The sequence below is a fragment of the Aythya ferina genome, assembly GCF_964211825.1.
Source record: "Aythya ferina genome assembly, chromosome: 8".
NCBI classification, from domain to species: Eukaryota; Metazoa; Chordata; class Aves; order Anseriformes; family Anatidae; genus Aythya; species Aythya ferina.
In genome coordinates, this window is record NC_140304.1 from 8649911 (window position 1) to 8672600 (window position 22690).

General features: G+C 42.7%; 2 protein-coding genes across 2 annotated transcripts in view; both read left to right on the forward strand.

Annotated features, from left to right (window-relative positions):
- The window catches only part of LOC311440804 (coagulation factor XIII B chain-like), a 36611-nt gene extending 32426 nt beyond the window's left edge, over positions 1-4185 (forward strand). Inside the window, exon 12 of the mRNA XM_084528156.1 lies at positions 3112-4185. The gene's annotated coding sequence lies outside the window, so the exon portion shown is untranslated. The remainder of the gene's footprint in view (positions 1-3111) is intronic.
- Positions 4186-4334: 149 nt separating this feature from the next.
- LOC311440493 (complement factor H-like) overlaps positions 4335-22690 on the forward strand; it is a 52313-nt gene continuing 33957 nt past the window's right edge. Inside the window, exons 1-11 of the mRNA XM_084527494.1 lie at positions 4335-4461; positions 5074-5163; positions 6268-6456; positions 6888-7064; positions 7730-7906; positions 12395-12577; positions 13105-13305; positions 14261-14455; positions 18766-18945; positions 20491-20682; positions 21946-22122. Of these exons, the coding sequence (XP_084383620.1) occupies positions 5103-5163; positions 6268-6456; positions 6888-7064; positions 7730-7906; positions 12395-12577; positions 13105-13305; positions 14261-14455; positions 18766-18945; positions 20491-20682; positions 21946-22122 (1732 nt within the window). The 5' untranslated portion in view covers positions 4335-4461; positions 5074-5102. The remainder of the gene's footprint in view (positions 4462-5073; positions 5164-6267; positions 6457-6887; positions 7065-7729; positions 7907-12394; positions 12578-13104; positions 13306-14260; positions 14456-18765; positions 18946-20490; positions 20683-21945; positions 22123-22690) is intronic.

A 22690-nucleotide genomic window follows, 5' to 3' on the forward strand; every position in this document is an offset into this window, starting at 1 on the left:
AACATTTTTTGGATGGACTGTTTACTGCAAAGAAGGAAACTGGACAGAACAACCGACTTGCTTAGGTGAGGTTTGTGAGGGAATAAAAAAAAAAAAATGACATGTAATGTAGAAAGGAAAATCTGGAAAGGACCTCTACATAATCTTTTAATGACTCCCTCTTCTCTTTCATTAGAGCTAACAGATTTCAGAAACACGAGGCTGAACCATTATCAACTATACCTAGCCCACTGCTGCTAAGTGTCTTCTGGCCTGTTCTTAGTTCCTCTGTTTTCCTTAGTGAAGAGGTCTAGAACTTAGCTAGCCTCATTATTTTGGAATGTTTTCTAATTTCTTTACCTTCCATGACCTCCATTCAGTGGATTTCTTCCCGTCGTTTGAAAGATGTTTAGAAGAAATGACTGCAGTCCTTGCCTAAATAGTTTTTTTTTTGGTTAGGGTTAGCAAGTATTGTGACTCGGACTTTCATTTTTAAACTTTCAGCCTTTGTGTTTGTTGTGTCCTTGTATCCACCACTTAATTCTGGACTTCTAATTGTTCCATGTTGCTCCCATGAATTCTGCTCGAAACACCCTATAGATCTCCCACTAGGAGTATACAAATGTAGGCAGGAATACTACTTCTGATGACTTACAAGAGTTCTTAGTTTATCCTTCCTTCCTTCCTTCCTCTAATGAAATGATTTCTACACCACGCCTCCCCTCAGCCTGCATCCATTGCTGAATATATTCACTTTAAGTTTTTAATCTACTGTGAAAATGCAAATAAATAACCGATTCAGTTTAAATGATTTATTTCTAAGTGAATAAAACATACAACAATTTTAACAAATTTCTGTGAAATAATGAAATCTCCTCAGGTATGAATATTGTGTATGTTCCAAGCATCCCGTTAACTGCATTATCCTATTCATGTCTTCTGAGATTTGTCCCCACCCAATCAGTTGGGAAATAGCCTGTACTGTAGGTAGTTTGGGGAAATATCCATGCCAATATTTTGTTAAAGTGCTGTTGTTAGAATGTGCAATAGGTAATCTCTCCTTGCCTTTCCTTCAGAAAATCATTAATAAGGGCCGCTGTCAAGCACTCTTGAGACTTGCAGGAATTTGTTTTTTCAACTGCCCCTTTGTCAGGCTTTATTGAAGTGGAGCAGTGGATTCAAAAGTTAGAGGTTAATTGTTGGACAGAAAGCTAGGTTACCCAATTTGATCCTGGCACTAAGAAGTCTGTCAGAAAGCAACCGAAATAATACTGACCTTGAAGTACCTGAAAAAGACTAAAGAAAACCACAAACTTCAGGCCAAAAAGAAAAAAAAGATGATGTCTAAATACTTTATATATCCTGGCTGCTGTATGTTTGCAAATATTTGTAGAGTCCCGATTGTATCTGAAGTGTGATTTCTGAGCTTATTATTTTTGCATATTCTTTTTGTTACTTCAGACTATTTCTTTGCTTCTGCTTTCTTTCTAAATGTGCTTTTAGTTCTATTTCTTGCAAGATTCCAAAACAATTTATAAGTACTGATTTAGATTTCTCCTGTTCAACTCCTGCAAAAGGCAGTTAAAAAATCACTTCATAGAAATGCAGAATATCTGAGTTGGAAGGGACCCACAAGGATCATCAAGTCCAACGCCTGGGTCGCTAAAGGATCACCCAGAAAAATCAGATCATGTATCTGGGAGCATTGTCCAAAGTTGATTGCTTTTATTGAACTATGCTTTTATTTCCTAGATCCTTGCGTTCTTAATGCAACTGCTCTAAACAATAACAACCTAGAGTTAAAATGGAGTCAGGAAGAACTAATGTTCCTACATGGTGACCTCATAGAGTTTGAATGTAAAGAGGGATATGATTTTCCCCAGACTACCCTTCCATCTCCTGGGAGGATGCAGTGTAACCATGGGAGACTGAAATACCCAAAATGTGTCGTTAAAGGTAAAGCAATATTTTGTCGCTTGTCCTTTTGAATTCATCAGTGTCAGACCTATTTGGAAATGTTTGTTCCAGGAAAATAACTGTGGACTTCAGAAAATTTCATCAGAAAAGTATATTGTTTATCTGGTATTAAAAGGTGCATGAATACTGCTTCATATTTCAAGATGACTGCAGTCAACTTTCAGAAATGGGTGTTCAGTGGCACAGTTGTCTCTGAGCCAAAGTGGGATGGAAGTGGGGAAGTGGTATGTGGCACGAGGACTGGGAAAGCACCAGAACAATGAAATGTTGACACACCATGTGTGGAAATTTTAGGAAGTAGTAGTTCTTTGAGGCTTATAATGCTAAACTTGAGAATGCATAACAATCTGGAGAACCTGAGTGAGGGACAAGAAAAGGAGAAAGCATTTTAAGAGAATGTCTGTAAAGGATGAAAATATTTAAAATATAGAAATATGTGAGTTCCACTCAGTAGTTAATTATTAATCTTAAAATAAAAGTAAAGCAAACAGTTGTATTTGCTATTTGAGAACATTCCAGCTATTCAAATGATCTGCTGTAACTACTTTGTAGGATTGCTTTGACACTTGCACATTTGTACTCCTGGGACTCTGGCCTGTGAGAATGTAGAACGGCTGAAGATCCAATGAAAATTCAGGAAGACAGAACATGCTTGCCTCACGTCTATTTTGTAAAATAAACACAAAAATGCACAGTGATCTCCTGTCACTCTGTGTCTGAGAAGAGTCTCTTTCCCTTTCTCTGTACTCTCCCAACAGGAAGCCAAAACCAGAAGGAAGGTCTCCTCCCAGCTTTGTCATCTTAAATATTCAGCAAAGAAAGGGGAGGTTGGTTTGTTTGTGAAAGGCACGATAAGAATAACTATTTTGTGTTTCTGTTAGTGCCTTTCCTCACATAGCAGAGCCTTCTAATAGCATCAGAATTGCCATGTATCTCAGTTCTGTTGTTTCATGGCAAAGGTGCTAGTTCGGGAGCAGGCAGATGACACGATGATGTTTCTTCAGTGAGTTTGGCACATGCAAATGTTTTCAAGATTGGTCTTGTATTTGTTAACTTTTCTGCTTGCATAACAACCTCGTGTTTATGCAAGATTTCTGCCAACTTCAGCAAAAAGCCATTTGGATGTATTTATACACTGTCATTTCTGTATTCCAGTTAAGTTCTTGCCTCCTCCTTTGAGGAACTCTGAATGAAGCAAGTGAATATTTGGGAAATATCAGAAGACCCTTCTCCTAAAGAGCAAACCAACTGGAAAAGGATGGAAAAGGATTCAAGTCTGTCTCTGGAATATTTCTTGAGAGTAACATTTGAAGCAATTTCCCACGTTTGAAGAGATGGTGATTTGCTTTCTGAAGTCATGATACAGAATTGCTGGATTTTAGAAGTAAATCAGTTCTCGTGGGCCTTGGATGATTACAGGATAGTAATTTCCATGGCTTGGACAGAACAGGAGGATAGTATTTTCTACTCTGACCTTTCTGTTCCATAGTACATGCAGAACTAAGACCCCGCTCCACCAATCCTGCATCAAAGCGACACCTTGGCCCCATGAGAACAGCCACTCCAGCCCATTGTCAGGTGCTGGATTCTGGCTGCTCTTGCACGTAGTGGGTTAAGGCTCGTCCGTGGTGTTGGACATCTGTACATGGAGTTCCTCTTCCTCTGTCCTATTGTTTCCACTGTAGGCTGTCAGCATAAGCTGCTAGAGACCTTTCTAATCACGTAGACTCTAACCACTTGGTTTTATCTGTATGTGTGTCCAGTTAAAGATTGTCACCAGAATCTCTACAACCCTCTGGTCTCCCCACCCCAGTGTTTTACAGAAATTTTGACAGTGGTGGCTGACAAATATCAAAGAGCATCCTTGCTACCCTGCTCGTAGCAGGTTCATCTTTTCACAGCTGGGTAAATACAGCCATGTTCTCTCTTTCCTGAGCCATACCTTCAGGCAGTCTTCAGCCCGTGGCATCAGTGCAGCAGGCTCATCTTGCTGAGCACCCTCCTGTAGCGAGTCAAAACGAAAGGGATCAAACACATCCTCTGCTAGGAACAGTCCTCTTCTACTTGGGTGTGGAGATCAGATCTTTTAAAATCTGCCTATATTTTCTCAGGCAAGAATAAGAAAGCATGATCCTGCATAGGCAGAATGCTTGTGCTTTTCTTGCTTTGTACAAAAATAAACCTATCTACATGCCTTATAATGAAAATGATGCAAGCATATTAGAGCTGACTGGAAATGGCTGCTGGATCAACAGTTGCTGTTTTAGGAAGATAATTCAGTGTGTTCCAGGAACCGAGTTACAAATGACAGCTGAAGTTAATGATCTATTCACTGTCAGGAATGGTGGCAGATAACAGAGCACAGACAGGAGTGGCCTGTTCTCCTGGGTGACCATGGTGCCAGTTGAAAGCGGACCGCAGGAGCAGGGCCTCTTGGTGCAATACTAAACACAAAAGCTCCTGAGTGGAGAGCCCGATCTTTGTGAAGCATGGGGGGATTAGAAAGTGAGGAAGTGAGACAGAGATGGCCCACAGTGGTATCTGAAAAGCTTTGTCATATGCTGTTTGTGGGGTTCTTTGCTTCATATGGCCTTTGAGAAGGGCAGCTGGGATGGGGCTTTGAGCATCCTGGTCTGCTGGGAGGTGTCCCTGCCCATGGCAGGGGGTTGTAACTGGATGATCTTTAAGGTCGCTTCCAACCCAAAGCATACTGTGGTATGGCAAAACTCCAGGACTCCATAAGCAACAGTGCTTAGGGTCATGTTGGGCTAGTAATTCAAGTATTAAACTAGTATTAACGTAGTAACCTTTAGTGTTTTTTTGGGAACAATACAGTCACTGCAAAAAAGAGATGTGTTCTATATTGTGTTTTATAAAGACACTGTGAGTATTTGGTGATGGGTTTCATAAGTGTGCTGTGTCAAGTTCAGTCTGAAAGGTTTTGTGAGAAATTACTGAAGAATTTTTGCAACAATCGCTTGTTTAATATCTGTGCGGAATGACTACTGTGTCGCAAGAAAATTAGGGGAGGAGTTTGCAAGGGCAACTCTCGGAAAGGTGGGAGTTGAATACAAGTATATGCAATTTGGAATAGAGAAAACAGCAACTCTTTTGCAGAGGACATCTTTAATTTCTAAAACGTGGAAATGACACTGCTGCACCTCACGGCAGGGTTTCTGCTGTGGATGTGTTGTGCTACACATAAAGGTAAGTCTTTAAATGGAAATTCACGCTTTAAGTGATGTTTAGTGACTGGTGACAATCAAGAATAAGGAACTGAAAAATAAATTATTTGTCATTTTTAATGGAACCTGTTTCAGAAGTTCTGAATGAGAATTACATTTTAGAATGTGATGCTTGAGAATACTTGCCTTTTTTTTTTTTTTTTTTTTTTTGTCTGAGTTCTCTTCTTTGCTTTGTGCCTGAACTTAACGGCTCACATGGCAAACCTGACTTATAACTAGACATAACCCCCTCAACATACATGCATATAAATTTCTTTGTATTTCAGTTGAACTGCTGTTATTCTGAAAACATGCTATTTAAATGCAGAATTCTGACTTGATTTTAAAATATTGCACAACTCTTAGGGTATTTTGTCATTTCAGTAAGTTCTGTGACAAATGAAGCCTGAAGAAGCTCTTCACTGAACATGTACCTTTACTAAAATGACTGGTTTTAAACTCTATTATTGATCCATTTCATAGTCTTCAGCATATCAAAACTCTTCTCCCTCCACACAGGCACATCTTAGAAGTGCTTTCCATGCACATACCTTATACTTTGAAAGAACGATCCAAGTTCTTTCACTTGAAAGTGATGGAACTAATTTTGGTAATTTGAGACAAACTGATTTGATCAAGGAATTAAAGACAATTGAGCATCATGGCTGTAAGTGTAAATCACTAGTTTAGTATAACACTGGAAAACAAGAGCCGTAATCTGAGAAATTCAGAAGTTTATTCATCTGTTCAGTTCAAGTGTTTTTACTTTAGTAACTCCATCTTATGGGAAGACTGTAAAAATAGTATAGAAGTACACATTTTCGTAGAGCAAAGAGATTTATTAGTACAGTCTATTCCCAAATGCAGGGATATAGGTTATCTGAATATTATTCAATTCCCATGTAGCACCATTCTTTGGCGATCTGATTACTCTGCAGTATCTATCAGATGAGAAGAAATTTTATATATTTTCTGGTGGAACAACATGCAAACACCCACTTGTCATTCATTTTGAAGAAATTGGATGTTGGAATAAATCAGGATATAAACAGCAGCATGCAGCCAAATAACAGAAACCTGTGCACAGCTTCTGCAGGAGCAGCATGTGAAGACCCACCTCTCATTGAGTTTGGCAAAATTGTTAGTGGCGTTAAATCCGAATATGAGGAAAATGACAGAGTGCAATACACATGCGACCCTGGATATGCTTTATCAGGATCAGAATGGGTAACGTGCCATGGAAAAGTCTGGATGCCTGGACCACCTCAGTGTTTGGGTAAGGGTAATTGATTTTGCTGTTTGACTTGGCAACGGTGGACATTTCTCATTCTCTTGCACCATGTACCATTACCATGTACTGTGGTAACTCCTGTGTCCTGCAGCTGTCCGTGACCCTGTTTTGAGTTGCATTGAACGTCTGTGGTAAACAGACAGCAGGAAGAGTCCTGCAGGTGCTCCCGTTTTCACTCATCTTTTTCAGGATACTTCTTCTCGGAGTCTTACTTTTTTGGACCCTGCAGTAGTCCAAAAGAGAGGTTTCATCTCACTTGATCTATGTATGTTATCTAGTGGCTGCGTGGTTAGTTAAATTCCCCTAGGCAGTGGCATGTGCTGATGCTATAAAAGGCATCTTTTTTTGGTGGGAACAATACAGTCATTCTATGTGCATCGCATTACCCAAAGTTTCAAGTTTGCATATCTTTTCAGAAAGACCATGTGGAAGTATTCCAGCAGTGGCCAATGCTGCATTTGAAGGCAGGAGCAAGGAGAAGTATGAGCCTGGTGAAACAGTTCGCTACCAGTGTCATGAAGGATTTCAGGTCACTGGTCCCCCTGAAATTTTTTGCAGAAGGGGAAATTGGTCAACACCACCAATCTGTGAAGGTATAGGTTGTACTTCTAAGTAGTCTATGATCCTTCTTAGTCTTCCAGGAACAGTAATTAATGTAACGCCAACCGATATGTGCAAGTGAGTCAGACCAGTAGAGCTGATCATTGAGTTGCTTTTAATAGATTGCTACAACACCTGTTTTTCTGGTCCCTGAAAAGCACCAAGCAGAACTGATCAGCAAAGAAATCTTTTCCCTTTCTGGACTGAAGCCAGTAGCCACAGCTTTGCTCACTGCTTAGATTAGCAGTTAGATGATCATGGAGGAAAGTGTGTTGGCTGCAAAGAGTGACATAGCTGGTAGCCTTACATATTTTAAATTTCAGTCTATGAAAGTTACCTTCGAATAGTAAATAAACCATTTTCTTCTCCAGTGCTTTGGCACACAATGCTGTATGGCATCAGCCGGCACATGCAGCTAGTCTCTGCAGCTCCTTTCCTCTTTTTAAGTCACTTTAAGCAAAAATAAAATAATAAATAATAATTGCCTGATGAAGCATTGCAGAATGAAACCCACAGTATCTTCCTTTCCGACTTGTAGAAAATAACCTACCATATGCAAACCATCTGTCCTCATCAGGAATAATGGTGCTTCTGAATGTGCTATTCTGTGATAGCCATATTCCTGTCCTACAATTCTTAAACGCACCCCTCTTTTCAGATGTTAGCTGTGGACCCCCTCCTGAAATTCCCAATGCTCATATTACCAGCCCTCAGCAGCAGAGGTATCTGCCTGGTGCCAAAGTGCATTATGAATGTGAAAGCAATTCACAAATTATGGGTGTAAATTATGTCATTTGTTCAGATGGACACTGGACAAAAGTGCCAAGCTGCAGAGGTAGGAATTTGTGCTTTCATTATGGGTGTTTGCTTCGTGGGGACTGTTTGGATTACCTTAATACTAGAAAGACATTACCTTTTTTAGTTTTGTTTTCTTTGTGTACTGCAGCTTTGTACCTACTACTTCTTTCTTCCACAGAACTTTGGGACCAGTAAAACCGCTGTATTGGACTTCTGGAGGGCTGACTTTATGCTGCTGAGGATACTGGTTGGTAGAGTCCCTTGGGAGGCGGTTCTGATGGGCAGAGGAATCCAGGAAGGCTCAGCGCTCTTCAAGAGGGAAATCTTGATGGCGCAGGAATAGTCTGTCCCCATGTGCCCAAAGACGAGCTGGCGGGGAAGAAGACCAGCCTGGCTGAACAGAGAATTGTGGCTTGAGCTTAGGAGGAAAAAGAGGGTTTATAAGCTTTGGAAAAGTGGACAGGCCACTAGGGAGGACTATAAGGATGTTGTGAGGCTGTGCAGGGACAAAATTAGAAAGGCCAAAGGCTCATCTGGAGCTCAATCTGGCTACTGCCGTTAAAGATAACAAAAAATGTTTTTGTAAATACATCAACACAAAAAGGAGGACTAAGGAGAATCTCCATCCTTTACTGGATGCGGGGGGAAACTTAGTTACAAGAGATGAGGAAAAGGCGGAGGTGCTCAATGCCTTCTTCACCTCAGTCTTTAGTGGCAATACCAGTTGTTCTCTGGATACCCAGTACCCTGAGCTGGTGGAAGGGGATGGGGAGCAGGATGTGGCCCTCATTATCCATGAAAAAATGGTTGGTGACCTGGTACGGCACTTGGATGTGCACAAGTCGATGGGGCCAGATGGGATCCACCCAAGGGTACTGAGAGAACTGGCAGAGGAGCTGGCCAAGCCACTATCCATCATTTATCAGCAGTCCTGGCTATCGGGGGTGGTCCCAGTTGACTGGCGGCTAGCAAATGTGACGCCCATCTACAAGAAGGGCCGGAGGGCAGACCTGGGAAACTACAGGCCTGTCAGTTTGACCTCAGTGCCAGGGAAGCTCATGGAGCAGATTATTTTGAGAGTCATCACGCAGCACTTGCAGGGCCAGCAGACGATCAGGCCCAGTCAGCATGGGTTTATGAAAGGCAGATCCTGCTTGACGAACCTGATCTCCTTCTATGACGAAGTGACGCGTTGGGTGGATGAGGGAAAGGCTGTGGATGTGGTCTACCTTGACTTCAGCAAGGCTTTTGACACCGTCTCCCACAGCATTCTCCTCAAGAAACTGGCTGCCCTAGGCTTGGACTGGCGCACACTTCGTTGGGTTAGAAACTGGCTTGGATAGCCGGGCCCAAAGAGTTGTGGTGAATGGAGCCAAGTCCAGTTGGAGGCCAGTCACTAGTCGTGTTCCCCAAGGCTCGGTGCTGCAGCCGGTCCTCTCTAATATCTTCATCGATGATCTGGATGAGGGCATTGAGTGCACCCTCAGTAAGTTTGCAGATGACACCAAGCTAGGTGCGTGTGTCGATCTGCTCGAGGGTAGGACGGCTCTGCAGGAGGATCTGGATAGGCTGCACCGATGGGCTGAGGTCAACTCCATGAAGTTCAACAAGGCCAAGTGCAGGGTCCTGCACCTGGGGTGCAATAACCCCAAGCAGAGCTACAGCCTGGGAGATGAGTGGTTGGAGAGCTGCCAGGCAGAGAAGGACCTGGCAGTGATGGTGGATAGTCGGCTGAATATGAGCCAGCAGTGTGCTCAGGTGGCCAAGAAGGCCAACAGCATCCTGGCTTGCATAAGAAACAGCGTGGCCAGCAGGGCTAGGGAGGTGATCGTCCCCCTGTACTCGGCTCTGGTGAGGCCGCACCTCGAGTACTGTGTTCAGTTTTGGGCCCCTCGCTACAAGAAGGACACCGAGGTGCTTGAGCGAGTCCAGAGAAGGGCGACGAAGCTGGTGAGGGGCCTGGAGAACAAGTCCTACGAGGAGCGGCTGAGGGAGCTGGGCTTGTTCAGCCTGGAGAAGAGGAGGCTCAGGGGCGACCTTATCGCTCTCTATAGGTACCTCAAAGGAGGCTGTAGCGAGGTGGGGGTTGGTTTGTTCTCCCACGTGCCTGGTGACAGGATGAGGGGGAATGGGCTTAAGTTGCGCCAGGGGAGTTTTAGGTTGGATGTTAGGAAGAACTTCTTTACCGAAAGGGTTGTTAGACATTGGAAAAGGCTGCCCAGGGAAGTGGTGGAGTCACCATCCCTGGAAGTCTTTAAAAGACGTTTAGATGTAGAGCTTAGGGATATGGTTTAGTGGGGACTGTTAGCGTTAGGTCAGAGGTTGGACTCGATGATCTTGAGGTCTCTTCCAACCTAGAAATTCTGTGATTCTGTGATTAATTTAGCTTAATGCTTCTAGAAATACTATGGGTATTTTCATCAAGAGCAAAAATATCTTGAAGAAAAAAGGCCTAGAGTATGCTGACTTGCTATTCTTCTCTGCAATACAAGTAATTTCCAGACTACACCATTTTACTGAGCTTCACTAGAAAGATGTGTAAGGGCTCCTCTGTTGTGTTCAACGCTGTCAGAGAGTATCGGAATGGCAGAAGCACTAGAGGAGAGAAACAGGTGCTCTTCTCTGAGGCTCCACTATGACAGAAATCCCAGCAGAGCCTCAGGAACTAAAACATGCAGATCGGCTGGGTTCTGCAATGGCAAGAAGGTTCCTCTGAAGAGGAGCTGTGCTGTCCTCCTAGTCCCTGCCCAAATCTGTGGCTGGGGGCTGAACAAGTGCAACGTGGCAGTCATACACCTCCATGGAGTCAACTTTACTTACCTGTCCCATGAGTAGTACAGGCTGATAATGTCTTCCAGAGCTCTGCAGTTCAGCAGAGAGCCAGCTTGGCTGCTACATCTGTGATTCTGAGAAGCGCTTCGGTTCTCAGCAGAGGGCCATGGCCTTGCAAGGAGGCTTTTTGTGGTATGTGGTGTATCTACAGAAACATTGCCTTTTTCTAGAAGCTCTCACTGTCCCGGTCATCTCCTGAGAATCTGGAAGGTGTTCTGCTGCCATTGTCATGTTAATTTACATTCCTGGGGCTCACAGTGCCCCTGAAATCCAAGGAAAAAAGGGGGGAAAAATCAAGTCGCATTGGTAAGGCAATATTGTCTCTTGCACTTAATAACATCATCTGGGGAATAACACAATGATTCTCTTAACTGTACTTTGTATAGGGGAATACGTGAGGGTGTACAAATTGTGTGACATTTAGGTCTCCAAATTTCAGTCTCAGGACTGTGAGCAAGTGTAACAATATCTGTCAGACTCAGGAAAAAGGGATTTTCCATGGTATCTCTCCATTCGTGGTGGCAGGATGTGTTTAATGGAAGTCTACCAGATGGCTTCACACAAGTGGTGCCACAACTGGAAAAGTACCGTGAGGCTGAGAGCAACTGCTGGCCAGCTCTGATTTTCAGACTCCAACCTTTCACTTCTGCAAATCTACTTTCTGAGAATGCCTAATGTGAAGAGAGTGAGAAATGTGCTGTGTGTGCTGGAGAACAGAGCTCACAGCTCTCCTGCTCTCTGACATCCTGAAAATTCAAGTGGTGCATTGCCTTTGTGAATGCCGTGTAATTGAGTCAACTGTTAAATTACCTGCGGGCCGTAGCTGATGGGTGAGCTAACTCCTGGTACCACGTTGGTGCCCAGGATTTCACAAGCACATTGAATAATCTCATTTGATTTCATGAGGCATGTGCTAGGTTTCAGCACATGAACAAATACAGTGTCATTTGACTCGGACACTGCCCAGCTGGCAGTTAAATGGGGTGCAGACATACCAGATGAATTAAGACCAGGCTCCCTATTGTGGTTGCTGAGCACAATGCCAAGTGCAAAGAGCAGCATTACTGGTGCCAGTGACCCAGTGCAGGATCTTCTCAAAACGACGCCCGTTAGAATGCCAGGCTTCAGAGCAGGGTGGTGCTTCAACAGGTATAAAAATCCAAGAAGCTGCAGGGCCCGACTTTTAAAAGTCAGTAAGAAATCAGGCATGATGCATTCATGCTGGCTTGCGTAGTCTCTTCAGTGGCTGTAAGTGCTCCACAGAGGCAAAAAGCTATCATCTCATTAGGAACCAAAATGGTACAGCCCAGTGACATTTGTTCTGGTTTGCAAACTGATCCACTCTTGTCCCTGTTCAGGCAGCACAGGGAGTGGGGGAGAGTCAGGATCTTCTGCAGCAAGAGCTGTGCCAAAAACACTACCCCATTGTGCAGGACCAGTGCAAGTCCTGCAGAAAGATGTAAATATTCATGCAAGGAAAAATGGATGAACTGGTAGTTATGAGTCCTGGCAGCAGATGAATGAGAAGCTTTTCCATTTACCAGGCATTTGGTGTCAAGGTGACAGTTTCCTCTCTGCTTTCCTCCAAGTCTCTCGAAGTGCTGCCTAGCTGGTCTTCTGAAGAATTTATAACTAGGCTTCTGTTTCTGCTAAACTCTGATGGCTTGCTTTCTAACAGTTGTTGGTCTTCCAGGGGAAGGTGGAAAATGTGGCCCACCTCCAGATATTGAAAACGGAGACATCCTTTCCTTCCAGTTGAAACAATACCCCCAAGGTGCAACGCTGAAATACAAATGTGCAAGTTTCTACATCCTGAAAGGACCTGAGCAAATCACCTGCATTGACGGGCAGTGGACAAATCCCCCAGTTTGCTTGGGTAGGTGAAAGCTGGTGCTGTGTGGCCCAGAGCTGTGTGAGCTTCTCGTTGTCTTTTTCTCAGGCCCTCTGTGCGCTGCATTTTTGAAGCAGCACCTGTGCTCGGGCTGCGATGCTGACAGGGCAGAAGAGCAGCTGATGCTTCTCCTGTGCAGAAGGAATTTCCTCTGGAGGTCAGCTCGTGTAGCTGCCTCTGCTGCCTGCTGTCCCTCCCTGCCCCCAGTCACCAGCAGATCCAGGAAACTGGGTTGGTCTGAGTGCAAGGAAATCCAGGGCCACGAGGGAATGAATTTGAGAAGTGATGGGACGAGGGCAAGGAGAGAGCCCAAAAAAGACACAGGGAGGTTCATTGCTGAGTGCCCCCACCCCAGGCTGTGCTTCCCCCTTGCCCTGTGAGACTGTTAGAGGGCAAAAGCCTCTCCAAGGCGGTGTGTGGTGACTCAGCCATCATTGTTTTTCCATTTTGCTTTGTTGGATGCATGATGTGTCTGCATGAACTTATGACGTTCTTCTCTTGCCTTTTCCAAGCGGCTTGTACGACATCTGAAGAAGATATGGACAGAAACAACATTGAGCTGAAACGGAGTGGAGAAAGAAAGCTGTATTTAAAATCTGGTGATTTTGTTGAATTTGACTGTAAAATTGGATATGTGCAGGACCCAGCATCTTCCCCCTTCAGAGTGCAGTGCATGGACGGGACATTAGAATACCCACGGTGCAAGCCAGGAAGTAAGTCACCTCCACTCTGTCACTGCTTGGCCGCTGCCTTGGTGCATTTTTAGCGCAGAAGCTGAGAGGAAAGCCCCTAGCAAGTGTGCCTGGGGAAGAAATAGAGGGGCACCAAGGTGGGAGAGCACCCTGCAAAGCTGCAGGCCATGAGGGGAGGTGCCCCAAGAAGCCACCGACTGGCGAAGCTGAGCTGGAAAGGCTCCTGGGGAACAGGCTCGCTGGGGCTCATCAGGGTTACTGGTGCTGGGCCTGCCCGGCCGGTTCCAGGCAGGACGGAAGGGCTGGTAAGTTCCCTGCAAGTGGCTTCTCTGAAATTGGAGGGTGCCATGGACTGTGGCAGGGCTGAAGAGAGGGAGACCATTTCCTTGCAGGCTCTCCCAAGCCTGCCTGTGTAGGCAGGGATTTGTCCCAACATTAGCGATTGAAAGGGATCTTGAAGAATCATCTAGCCCAATCCCCTTCTTGAGCAGGAGCACCTAAATGTGGTCACACAGGAATGCGTCCAGGTGGGTTTTGAAAGTCTCCACTGATGGACACTCCACACCTCCTCTGGGCAGCCTGTTGCATTATTCTGTCACCCTCACTGTAAAAAATAGTTATTTTCTCACATTTAAGCGTAATCTTCAATGTTCTGGCTTGCACCCTTTTCCTTTTTATCTGTCGTTGGGTGTCACTGAGAAGAGTCTCGCTCCATCCTCCTGACACTTGCCCTTTATAAATTTATAGAAATTAATAAAGTCACAACTCAGTCTCCTCTTCCTCAAGGTAAAGAGACCCAACTCCCTTAGCCTGTCCTTGTAAGGAAGAAGCTCCACTCCCTTAATCTTTCTCGTGGCTCTGTGCTGGACTCTGTCAAGTAGTTCCCTGTCCTTCTTGAACTGGGGACCTGAACTGGATGCAATATTTTACTTTTAATTTATTTATTTATTATTTTTTAATTTTTTATCTTCCCCAGAGGACTGTACAGTGCTTGAGACAGCTATGGAGAGCAACAATATTAAACTAAGACAGCCAAGGAGAAGATCTTACACGTATCGTTCTGAGGAGTATATTTTGTTTACATGCAAGGATTCCTACCATGAAGTTTCAAACCCAGAGGATTTTAACGCCCAGTGTCAGGATGGAGTGATAAACTACCCCCAATGTGAAAGTAAGTGCTCTGTGTGGAAGATACACTTCTCTGTAGAACTGTGGATAACAACCCAGCAGTGCAGGCTGATAACTACTTCAGAGCTCTACAGTTCAGCAGAGAGCCAACTTGGCTGCTACATCTGTGATTCTGAGAAGCGCTTCGGTTCTCAGCAGAGGGCCATGGCCTTGCAGGGAGGTTTTTGGTGGCATGTGGTGTAGCTACAGAAACGTTGCCTTTTTCTAGAAGCTCTCACTGTCCCGGTCATCTCCTGAGAATTTGGAAGGTGTTCTGCTGCCATTAAGTGACATTCCTGGGGTTCACAGTGTTTAGAAACATTCATGGTCAAGGCAAAAAAAGGGGGAAAGACATCAAGTCGCATTGGTAAGGCAATATTGTCTCTTGCACTTAAGAACATCATCTGGGGAGTAACATGATGATTCTCTTAACGGTAGTTTGTGTAGGGGAACATGTGAGTGCCTACAAACTGAGTGGAGAAATGTCTCTTTTCTGATGTGACGTGTGAACCTCCTCCAGAAATTGTTGGTGGAAAAGTTCAAAGTATTAAAAAGCCAAGGTATTTGCCTGGGGAGACAGCTCACTATCAGTGCTGGCAAGGTTTTCAGATGATCGGGGCTTCCACTGTAACGTGTCAGAATGGGACCTGGACAGAGCCACCCCAGTGCAAATGGCAAATGTGAGTTCCCTCTCTCTTCATGCAATAGACTGTCAGTGAAGACTGCCCTCAAGCTAGCTTAGCGGCATTTTTGTCTCCAAATTTCAGTCTCGAGACTGTGAGGAAATTTTTTTTTTTTTTTTTTTTTGCCTTAAATATGCTCTCACAAAGGTACTTGTGAGTCCTGACAGCAGAGGAATGAGAAACTTGCAATTTTCCCTTTGCTAGGTATTTGGTGTCAAGGTGACAGTTTTCTCTCTGCTTTCCTGCAAGTCTTTCAAAGTGCTGCCTACATGGTCTTCTGAAGAATTTGTGCCTAGGCCTCTTTTGCATCTAAACTCTGATGGCCTTCTTTGTAATGGTTATTGGTCTTCCAGGGTTAGGTGGAAAATGTGGCCCACCTCGAGATACTGAAAACGGAGACATCCTTTCCTTCCAGTTGAAACAATACCCCCAAGGTGCAACTGTGAAATTGAAATGCCCAAGTTCCTACATTCTCAAGGATCTGAGCAAATCACTTGTACTGATGGGCAGTGGACAAATCCCCCAGTTCGCTTGTGTAGGTGGAAGCATATACTGCGTGGCCAGCACATGAGATCTCTAAACTTGAGATCTGCCAAGGTGTGCAGTTGTGATTCTGTCAGTTCTAGGAAACACTCAAATGATGAAGTAGTATCTGAACTAAAACTTGGATTTGTGCGTAACTCAAAGTCATCTTACAAGCAGTCTGAACAACTACACTTTGGTTGTGAAAAAGGATACACATTTGGTGAAAGAGCAAATGCATTATGTACTGAATCTGGATGGCATCCAACCCCCTACTGCACTGGGCTGCCTTTTCCTAAAGTTATTTTGGACACTGGTTGTATTTGGAAGTAATTTCAGTATTATCATAATCATTATCATTAGTTTGTTGATTAAAAAAAAATAAAAAAATCATCCACATCTTGCAGATACACCATGAAAATCTGGAAGGACTAGGGAATTGAGGGACAAACCAACTGAATATGAGTTTTCCATGAGAGGCCATAGCAAAAAATGGTTAGTTCAGCCTTTCTTGAGTATATACTCAAGCATATACTTGAGTATAGTTGGATGGGCCTATGAAGATAGAATTGCTCACATATACTGCCTAAATGAGATGGATGATGAAATACTTTAGCATTAGAAGCTGCTTAATTTTATCCTGTGCCTTTTTTATTCTGTGATTCTGAATTAGTGGGGATAACATAGCAAAAATACTCTTGGTTTATAAATAATTCTTAATTTGCATAGGAAGGATAAAGTTGAATCTCTTTATCTTCTACAAAATACAGTGAAAATGCTTTAGTGAAGGGATGGAAAAAAAAATCAGACATTAAAAAGATTATTGAAGCAAGCAGAAAAACCACTAATACTGGAGAAATTAAAACTATAGAAAGAATCTGAAATTTTTAATGGCACAGAAAAATTAACATTTGAAACCAACTTAGAGAAGTGATATGATTTCTGAAGTCCTGTTGTCTTCAAATCAAGACATGATACTTTTTTAAGTGAAATTCAAGTATACTGTTTTTAATTTGAATATTACTGGTGAAAGTCAGTGGATGTTCTGAAAATAAAAAGAGGGGGTTAAATACTGGATACCATATGAATTGCAGCAGTATGGATAAAACTGGCTCTCAGCTTGATGACCTACTTGCTTATGAATCACAAGCAGTTCTTTGAGGTGGAGCTACAAATTTATGCATCTTCAAATCTTCCACGTTCAGTAGCTGAGATGCTGTGGCACCGTAGCCACCACTCTGCTACTTGTAATTTTAAGAGAGTAAAATGCCACTCAGCATCTCACCCTGTATGACCCTGTGAAACAACAGAAGGCTTGAAGACAATAGAATAGTAGGTTTTCCTGACCTACTGAACTCATTTCTGCATTTTTCTTGAGTGTTCCTGAGTCTTACCATAGTTTGAGAAGACTGAGCACCTGTTTGCTCATTGTTACATTAGCTTTTGAAATTTCTGAGCTACTAGTTCTGAGAAACTAGTTCCAATGAAAGAGGAACAATTCAAAAATGATCTCTGTTTCACTGATAGACCTTCAGTAAGAAATTGTTAGTGTTCTGTGCACCTTTTTAAAAAAAATGAGTGGAAATTACAAAAAGTACCTTTCAAAATACCTTTCAAATTTAAATCCTCACTTAAGGTCAAGAAATAGTAAGACAGGGTTGTAGGGAGAACAGTCTGAAGTGGTTATGGCTGTTTCCATAGGAATAAGAGCAAATTTGAAGTAGTCCAGTCTCGGAAGGGTAAGTTGTCCATTGATGGCCACGAGTGTCTAGGCTGAAAAATACAGTGGAATTGTAGTGTTGCAATATACACAAAGCTAGCTGAAACGTGCTCTCTACACAGACATTATGTCAAGAATTAGGTACAGTATGTCTGACATTCACTAACCTAAAGAACCAATCTGGCCCTGAAGTGATGTATAATCAGAGACTAAAGTAACATGGTTTGCGTGAATCCTGCCGCTGTCCATGACTCTTAGCCTACGATGAAGACAGCAGTTTATTTAATATTACCGGAACTGTAATTGTGCAACCACATTATTCATGATGTTCAGAGTTCCCATCAGAAATTGTCTAAGGATCTCTACAAATTCATACATTTACAGTGATGAAACTCCCTTATGCTTTCTAACTCCCAAACGCCGTCTGTGCAGTTCAGATGACAAATCCATGATTTCTGACATCAGTCCTGTTGGACATCTGCACTCTGGGTCACTGATTTTGATTTAGTTTCACTCAGCTACAGTACTTAAAGACTTCAGTTAGAACTCCAAATCCCACAAGCAGACATATGTGCATGATGTCTAGCTGAAATAATTTGATATACATTTTGGAGAAATCTTTATACTGTATCAAATCATCTTCAAGAAATTGCCAAAGAACACTTGAAACTGGAAAAAAAAAATGTTTGCAAAAGGGCAGTGTTACAGGATGTTATGTGCCACCCACCTTCCTGGGACCTCTTCCAGAAAGACTCCTTTAGAAATAAAGAGTAGTCAGCCCTAGTGCCCACTCAGTCCTTGAACTTTCTGCTTCAAGATTAGTAATGATACTAATTAATATGCATTGCCTATGGTTTAGCAGCATACTGCTTTTGAGAAGTGACAAACAAAGCCTTCTTCCAGACATGGATATACTGGGCTCTGATACTTGGGCTGTATGCAATTATAAATCCTCTCCAAGGTCATTCTATAGTAGGAAAATATAAAATAATTTCTGTCCTCCTTCATTCCTGTAGCTTTATGCTACCATGAAGTTGTTCTAGATCTTATTTGACTTACCAGGAGCCTAGATGACTAAGCAGCACATGTATGCAGCTGATTCATCCACCTTCACTCCACAGGAGGACCAACTTGTGGTGACTGTATAATCATCCCCTCCCAGCCCGGAGTGTGCTGGTGTGATTTTCTGAATTGCAAGTAAAAAAAAAAAAAAAAAAAAAAAAAAAAGGCTCCAGTTTATAAAGAACGTGTTTGCCTCACTCCCTAAGACATCTCTATTTGAAAGTTATTTTATGCAATTTTGGTCAATAGACTGTGAAGATAAAAACTTCTGCAACTAATATAAAGGCATTCTTCAAATTAGCACTGCATTTTTCTCTTTCCATTTAGAAATTCTATGCTCTCCTCCAAGAGTTCCCAATGGGAACTTTAGACCTCAAGAAGACAGCTACAGAGAAGGGGCTATGATCACAATAGACTGTAATCCTGGATATCATTTGAGAACACTGTCTGGCAAAAACACAGCTCAATGCACCAGCAGAGGCTGGGTGCCTGCTCCAGATTGTGTTGGTAAGTAGCTCTTGTGAGTGAAGGCACAATATACACAATTGTTATTTTGGAAATATCTCAAGAGGAAAACCTCAGCACCATAGGAAATAAAAAATGCTTATTCATTGTGTTTCCTGGTGTTATAAAACTTAATGTGAATGGCTTGGAAAAAAAAAAAAAAAAAAAAAACAAAAAAACAAACAGCTAAGAAGCAAGGGTATAATGTAAATGTACATTATGTTTATAAACATGGGCATTATCTGTTACTATATTTGTGAAATTATATAGTGAAGTCTGCAATAGTCAGCTCCCTGACAGGAAGGTTTGTGGTCCAACTGAGGAGTAGCATGCCAGTCAAGATAAGAGGACACAGTGAGTGTTGAAATATCCAAACCAATGCGTAGGTGATGGTTGGAAGGTGTGTTTCATCATGTTAACCAGAACTTTAGATTTTTGCTTGCAGTTTTGTGTTGATATGTTATGAACAATTGCAGCTTTATTATACTCTGTCAAATGGCAAAACAAAATACTCTTGATTGATTGGTAATGAGTTCTTTTTTGGCTTAAACTTCCATTAATTACAATTATAGTTTTTCCCATTATATGCAGTAGAAAAACAAAAGTCAGCAATTTCATTATTTATTGGTCTTTGATCTTTGATTACTGAAAATGAAAGAAAAACATACAAAACAGAAGGAGGTGAAAGAAACCCTGACAAAATCAGTCTTGTAAATGAACCTTTGGGTAAAATTATGTGATCTATCCAAGAAAAGTACATTGTTAACAAGTGGATTAAGCATTTATCTATTTGTAGATTCTGAAATTGAGGAATCTTTTGGAGACCACCTCTCTCATTATTAAATGGTCCGTTCAGTGGCTGATCCCTCCTCCCCATCCTCCTCACCCCCAGCATGTGGGCTTTGGTTCAGGGCACGTCAGGAGGAACCTAGCTGCCTTGGCCAAGCAGGACACCCTGGGTAATCTTTGAGTGACAGCTGCTGCTAAGCCTGACTTGTTCCTGAAAAGCGCTTTTGAGGAACTGAGAAAACAAAAGAAATATCACATTTTAAAATGAAAAAGAGTAAAGCTAGAAAGAGCTTTTGGTGTAAGATCTCGGAAGTGACAAATAAAAATGGTGACAGCTGTTACAACAATTGCTAGACTCTGCACTTTAGTGTCTAGATCTGAGCTAGCTGCCTGGGTTCCCATCAGTGTCAGTATAGTACACTTAGCTGAGACCCTGTGAAGAAACTGTGTTATCTCGCCATAGAATTAATACTTACATTTGGTTGCATGAATCAGCCTCTAGTGTCCACCAAGAAGATGGACTGGATTTCTGTTGATTGCAATGAAAACAGGCAACCAGCATAGCTGTAGACATCGATTGAACACAGCCTAGTTGATCCTGCACTCCTTGAGATCTGCCAAAGTGTGCAGTTCTGATTCTGTCAGTTCCAGGAAACACTCAAATAATGAAGTGGTATCTGAATTAATATTTAGGACTTTGTGTGCTGAGCTTTTTGCCATGCATGTGTTGATACTGTTGCTGTTAAATTCTATTTCAAGAGAAACCCTGTGACTACCCAGTGATAGAAAATGGCAAGATAAATGAAAGAATGCCACACTCTTACTTTCCAATGAGGATTGGACAGTATGTTGATTACCACTGTCGTAATGGCTACTTAGCCCCAAATGGAGAAAGAGTCGTTCGAATATACTGTTCGAAAGGGGGCTGGAATCCAGAGCCAAAATGCCTCAGTAAGTGCACTTCTACTATATGCTCAATTTTATTATGATTATTGATGATCTGTGCAGCAGAACTCGTGCTGGTGGAATGCAAGTAGCAGCAACGTACAGTTTGTTAAAGTATAACTGGTTGAGTTGAACCCTGGAACTTCACCCAGACTGTTATCCTGTCTGCAGAGCTCAGCCACTTGATAAGTGATACTCTGAAGTGAGCAAGGCTGAAATGATAAATCTGGATTTGGGATGTTCTTTACTCCTGCACCTATCCCCGAGATTAAAAAAAAATAAATAAGAGAAATAAGATTTAGGAAATGTTTTTCATCTCTGGCTTCTGGGTCCTATGCATGTATCTGCTTTCACCTGCACACGCAGCAAGACATTCCAAGAACATCTTCTCTGTGTAAATGTATTATTCCTGCAGCGGCTTGGGCACTTTGTCTAGAGGTTGCTGTCTGGGATTCACTGCCCAGTCTTTTTGGATAACGTTTGGGACTGGCCAGGTGGCACGCTCTCACAATAAGCTGAGAGTGAGTATTGCTGCAGCAAGAGATCCAGATACACTGGCTTAATCTTTCAGCGATAGAAAATATTTAAACCAGTAAGCTGAGGCCTTCTCTCATATCCCCCATCTTCAGTCAGATTACAGTTCCTACCTATCGATAGGACCTGAAAGATCAACAAAAGGTTGGTCTTTCTCCAGTTGCCCTGAGCAGAGTGGAAGTCAGTACAGGGGAGAAGTGGAGTCCCGCCTAGAGGAAAGGAGCAGTTACTCCAATAACGGAGCCACAGCATTCCTTCATCCATCCGTAGGGCCAGCATGCTTAGCAGTTGGTAAAATCTCTACAGCTGGTTTGAGACGCATTTGCATAGAGATGGTAAAATCTCCTGAGGGGAAATGCCAAAAATTGTCTCAGCACAGGCATCAACATATGAGAGACTCAGCAGACCGTACCAGAGCTAGTGCTCATGACACTAGATGCAATGCAGTTAGCCAGCCTTGCTTATGAACTATGGTAAGGACTAATGTTTACCAGATCACTTCTTACTGCATTACGGGGTCGTTTGAACTCCCGTTCCTGTGATACGTTAACCTCAGGGCAGTGAAGGAAAGCATACTTTAATTCAGATTTGAGCATGGACGTCTTTGGGGAATAGAATGATAAAGAAAGGTGCTAGGAGGCCCCTTTTTTGGTAACGGTCTTCCTAAGCATTATTGTACCTGAGTTTTAGCTGTTCAGATTACTGTGGTTAAATGTACTTACCTTTCTTCTTTAGAAACATGCTCTGTAACACACCTGGAAAATGGTTATTTCAGATATAATCGTTATATTTACACGGAAGGTGAAAGAAGTCAATATGTCTGCAACGAAGACTATCGTACTGAAAGTGAAGGTGGTGAAGTTACATGCACAAAGAATGGCTGGTCACCTTTCCCAAGATGTATCCGTAAGAGTGAGTGTGCTTACATTTTGTCACAATTTCTAGCTAAAAAACAATAAATCCATCGTCACATCACCCGCATTAATCCATCACTGCTGCTTGGGGTAACTCTAAGTCTAGGTGCTTTACATGTGAAACACAGTGCCGTGATTCCCTCAGCTGTCTCATGCAGCTCTTGAGTCCCTGTGTGCTACTGAGGTCAGTAGCTATAAAAACATGCAGAATGATGCCCTGTAAAATGGCCACACCAGGCTCATTCAGTTCTCCTGGACTGTAAGCTCTAGGGTGGGAGTCAGACCCTCTTGGTCTTTGGTAGTGAAATTTTCTATAACCCAGCAGTACAGTAATGTAATAAATAGTAATCACTCCCTTTGAACAGCCTGTAATTTCTTCTCTCCTTAGAGCCTCCATCTATGCCACTTTTGCTTGCCTTCCAGCTGGCATCATACTGGAAGGAGGGAGGAACAGGAAGGTTCTCTCTCCTAATACCCTTTCCAGCTTTTGAACCTGACTTGCAGCAAGCCTAAAATTGCTATGATGTCACACCTAAACTTTAGATAACTTTATATAATGACTAGAT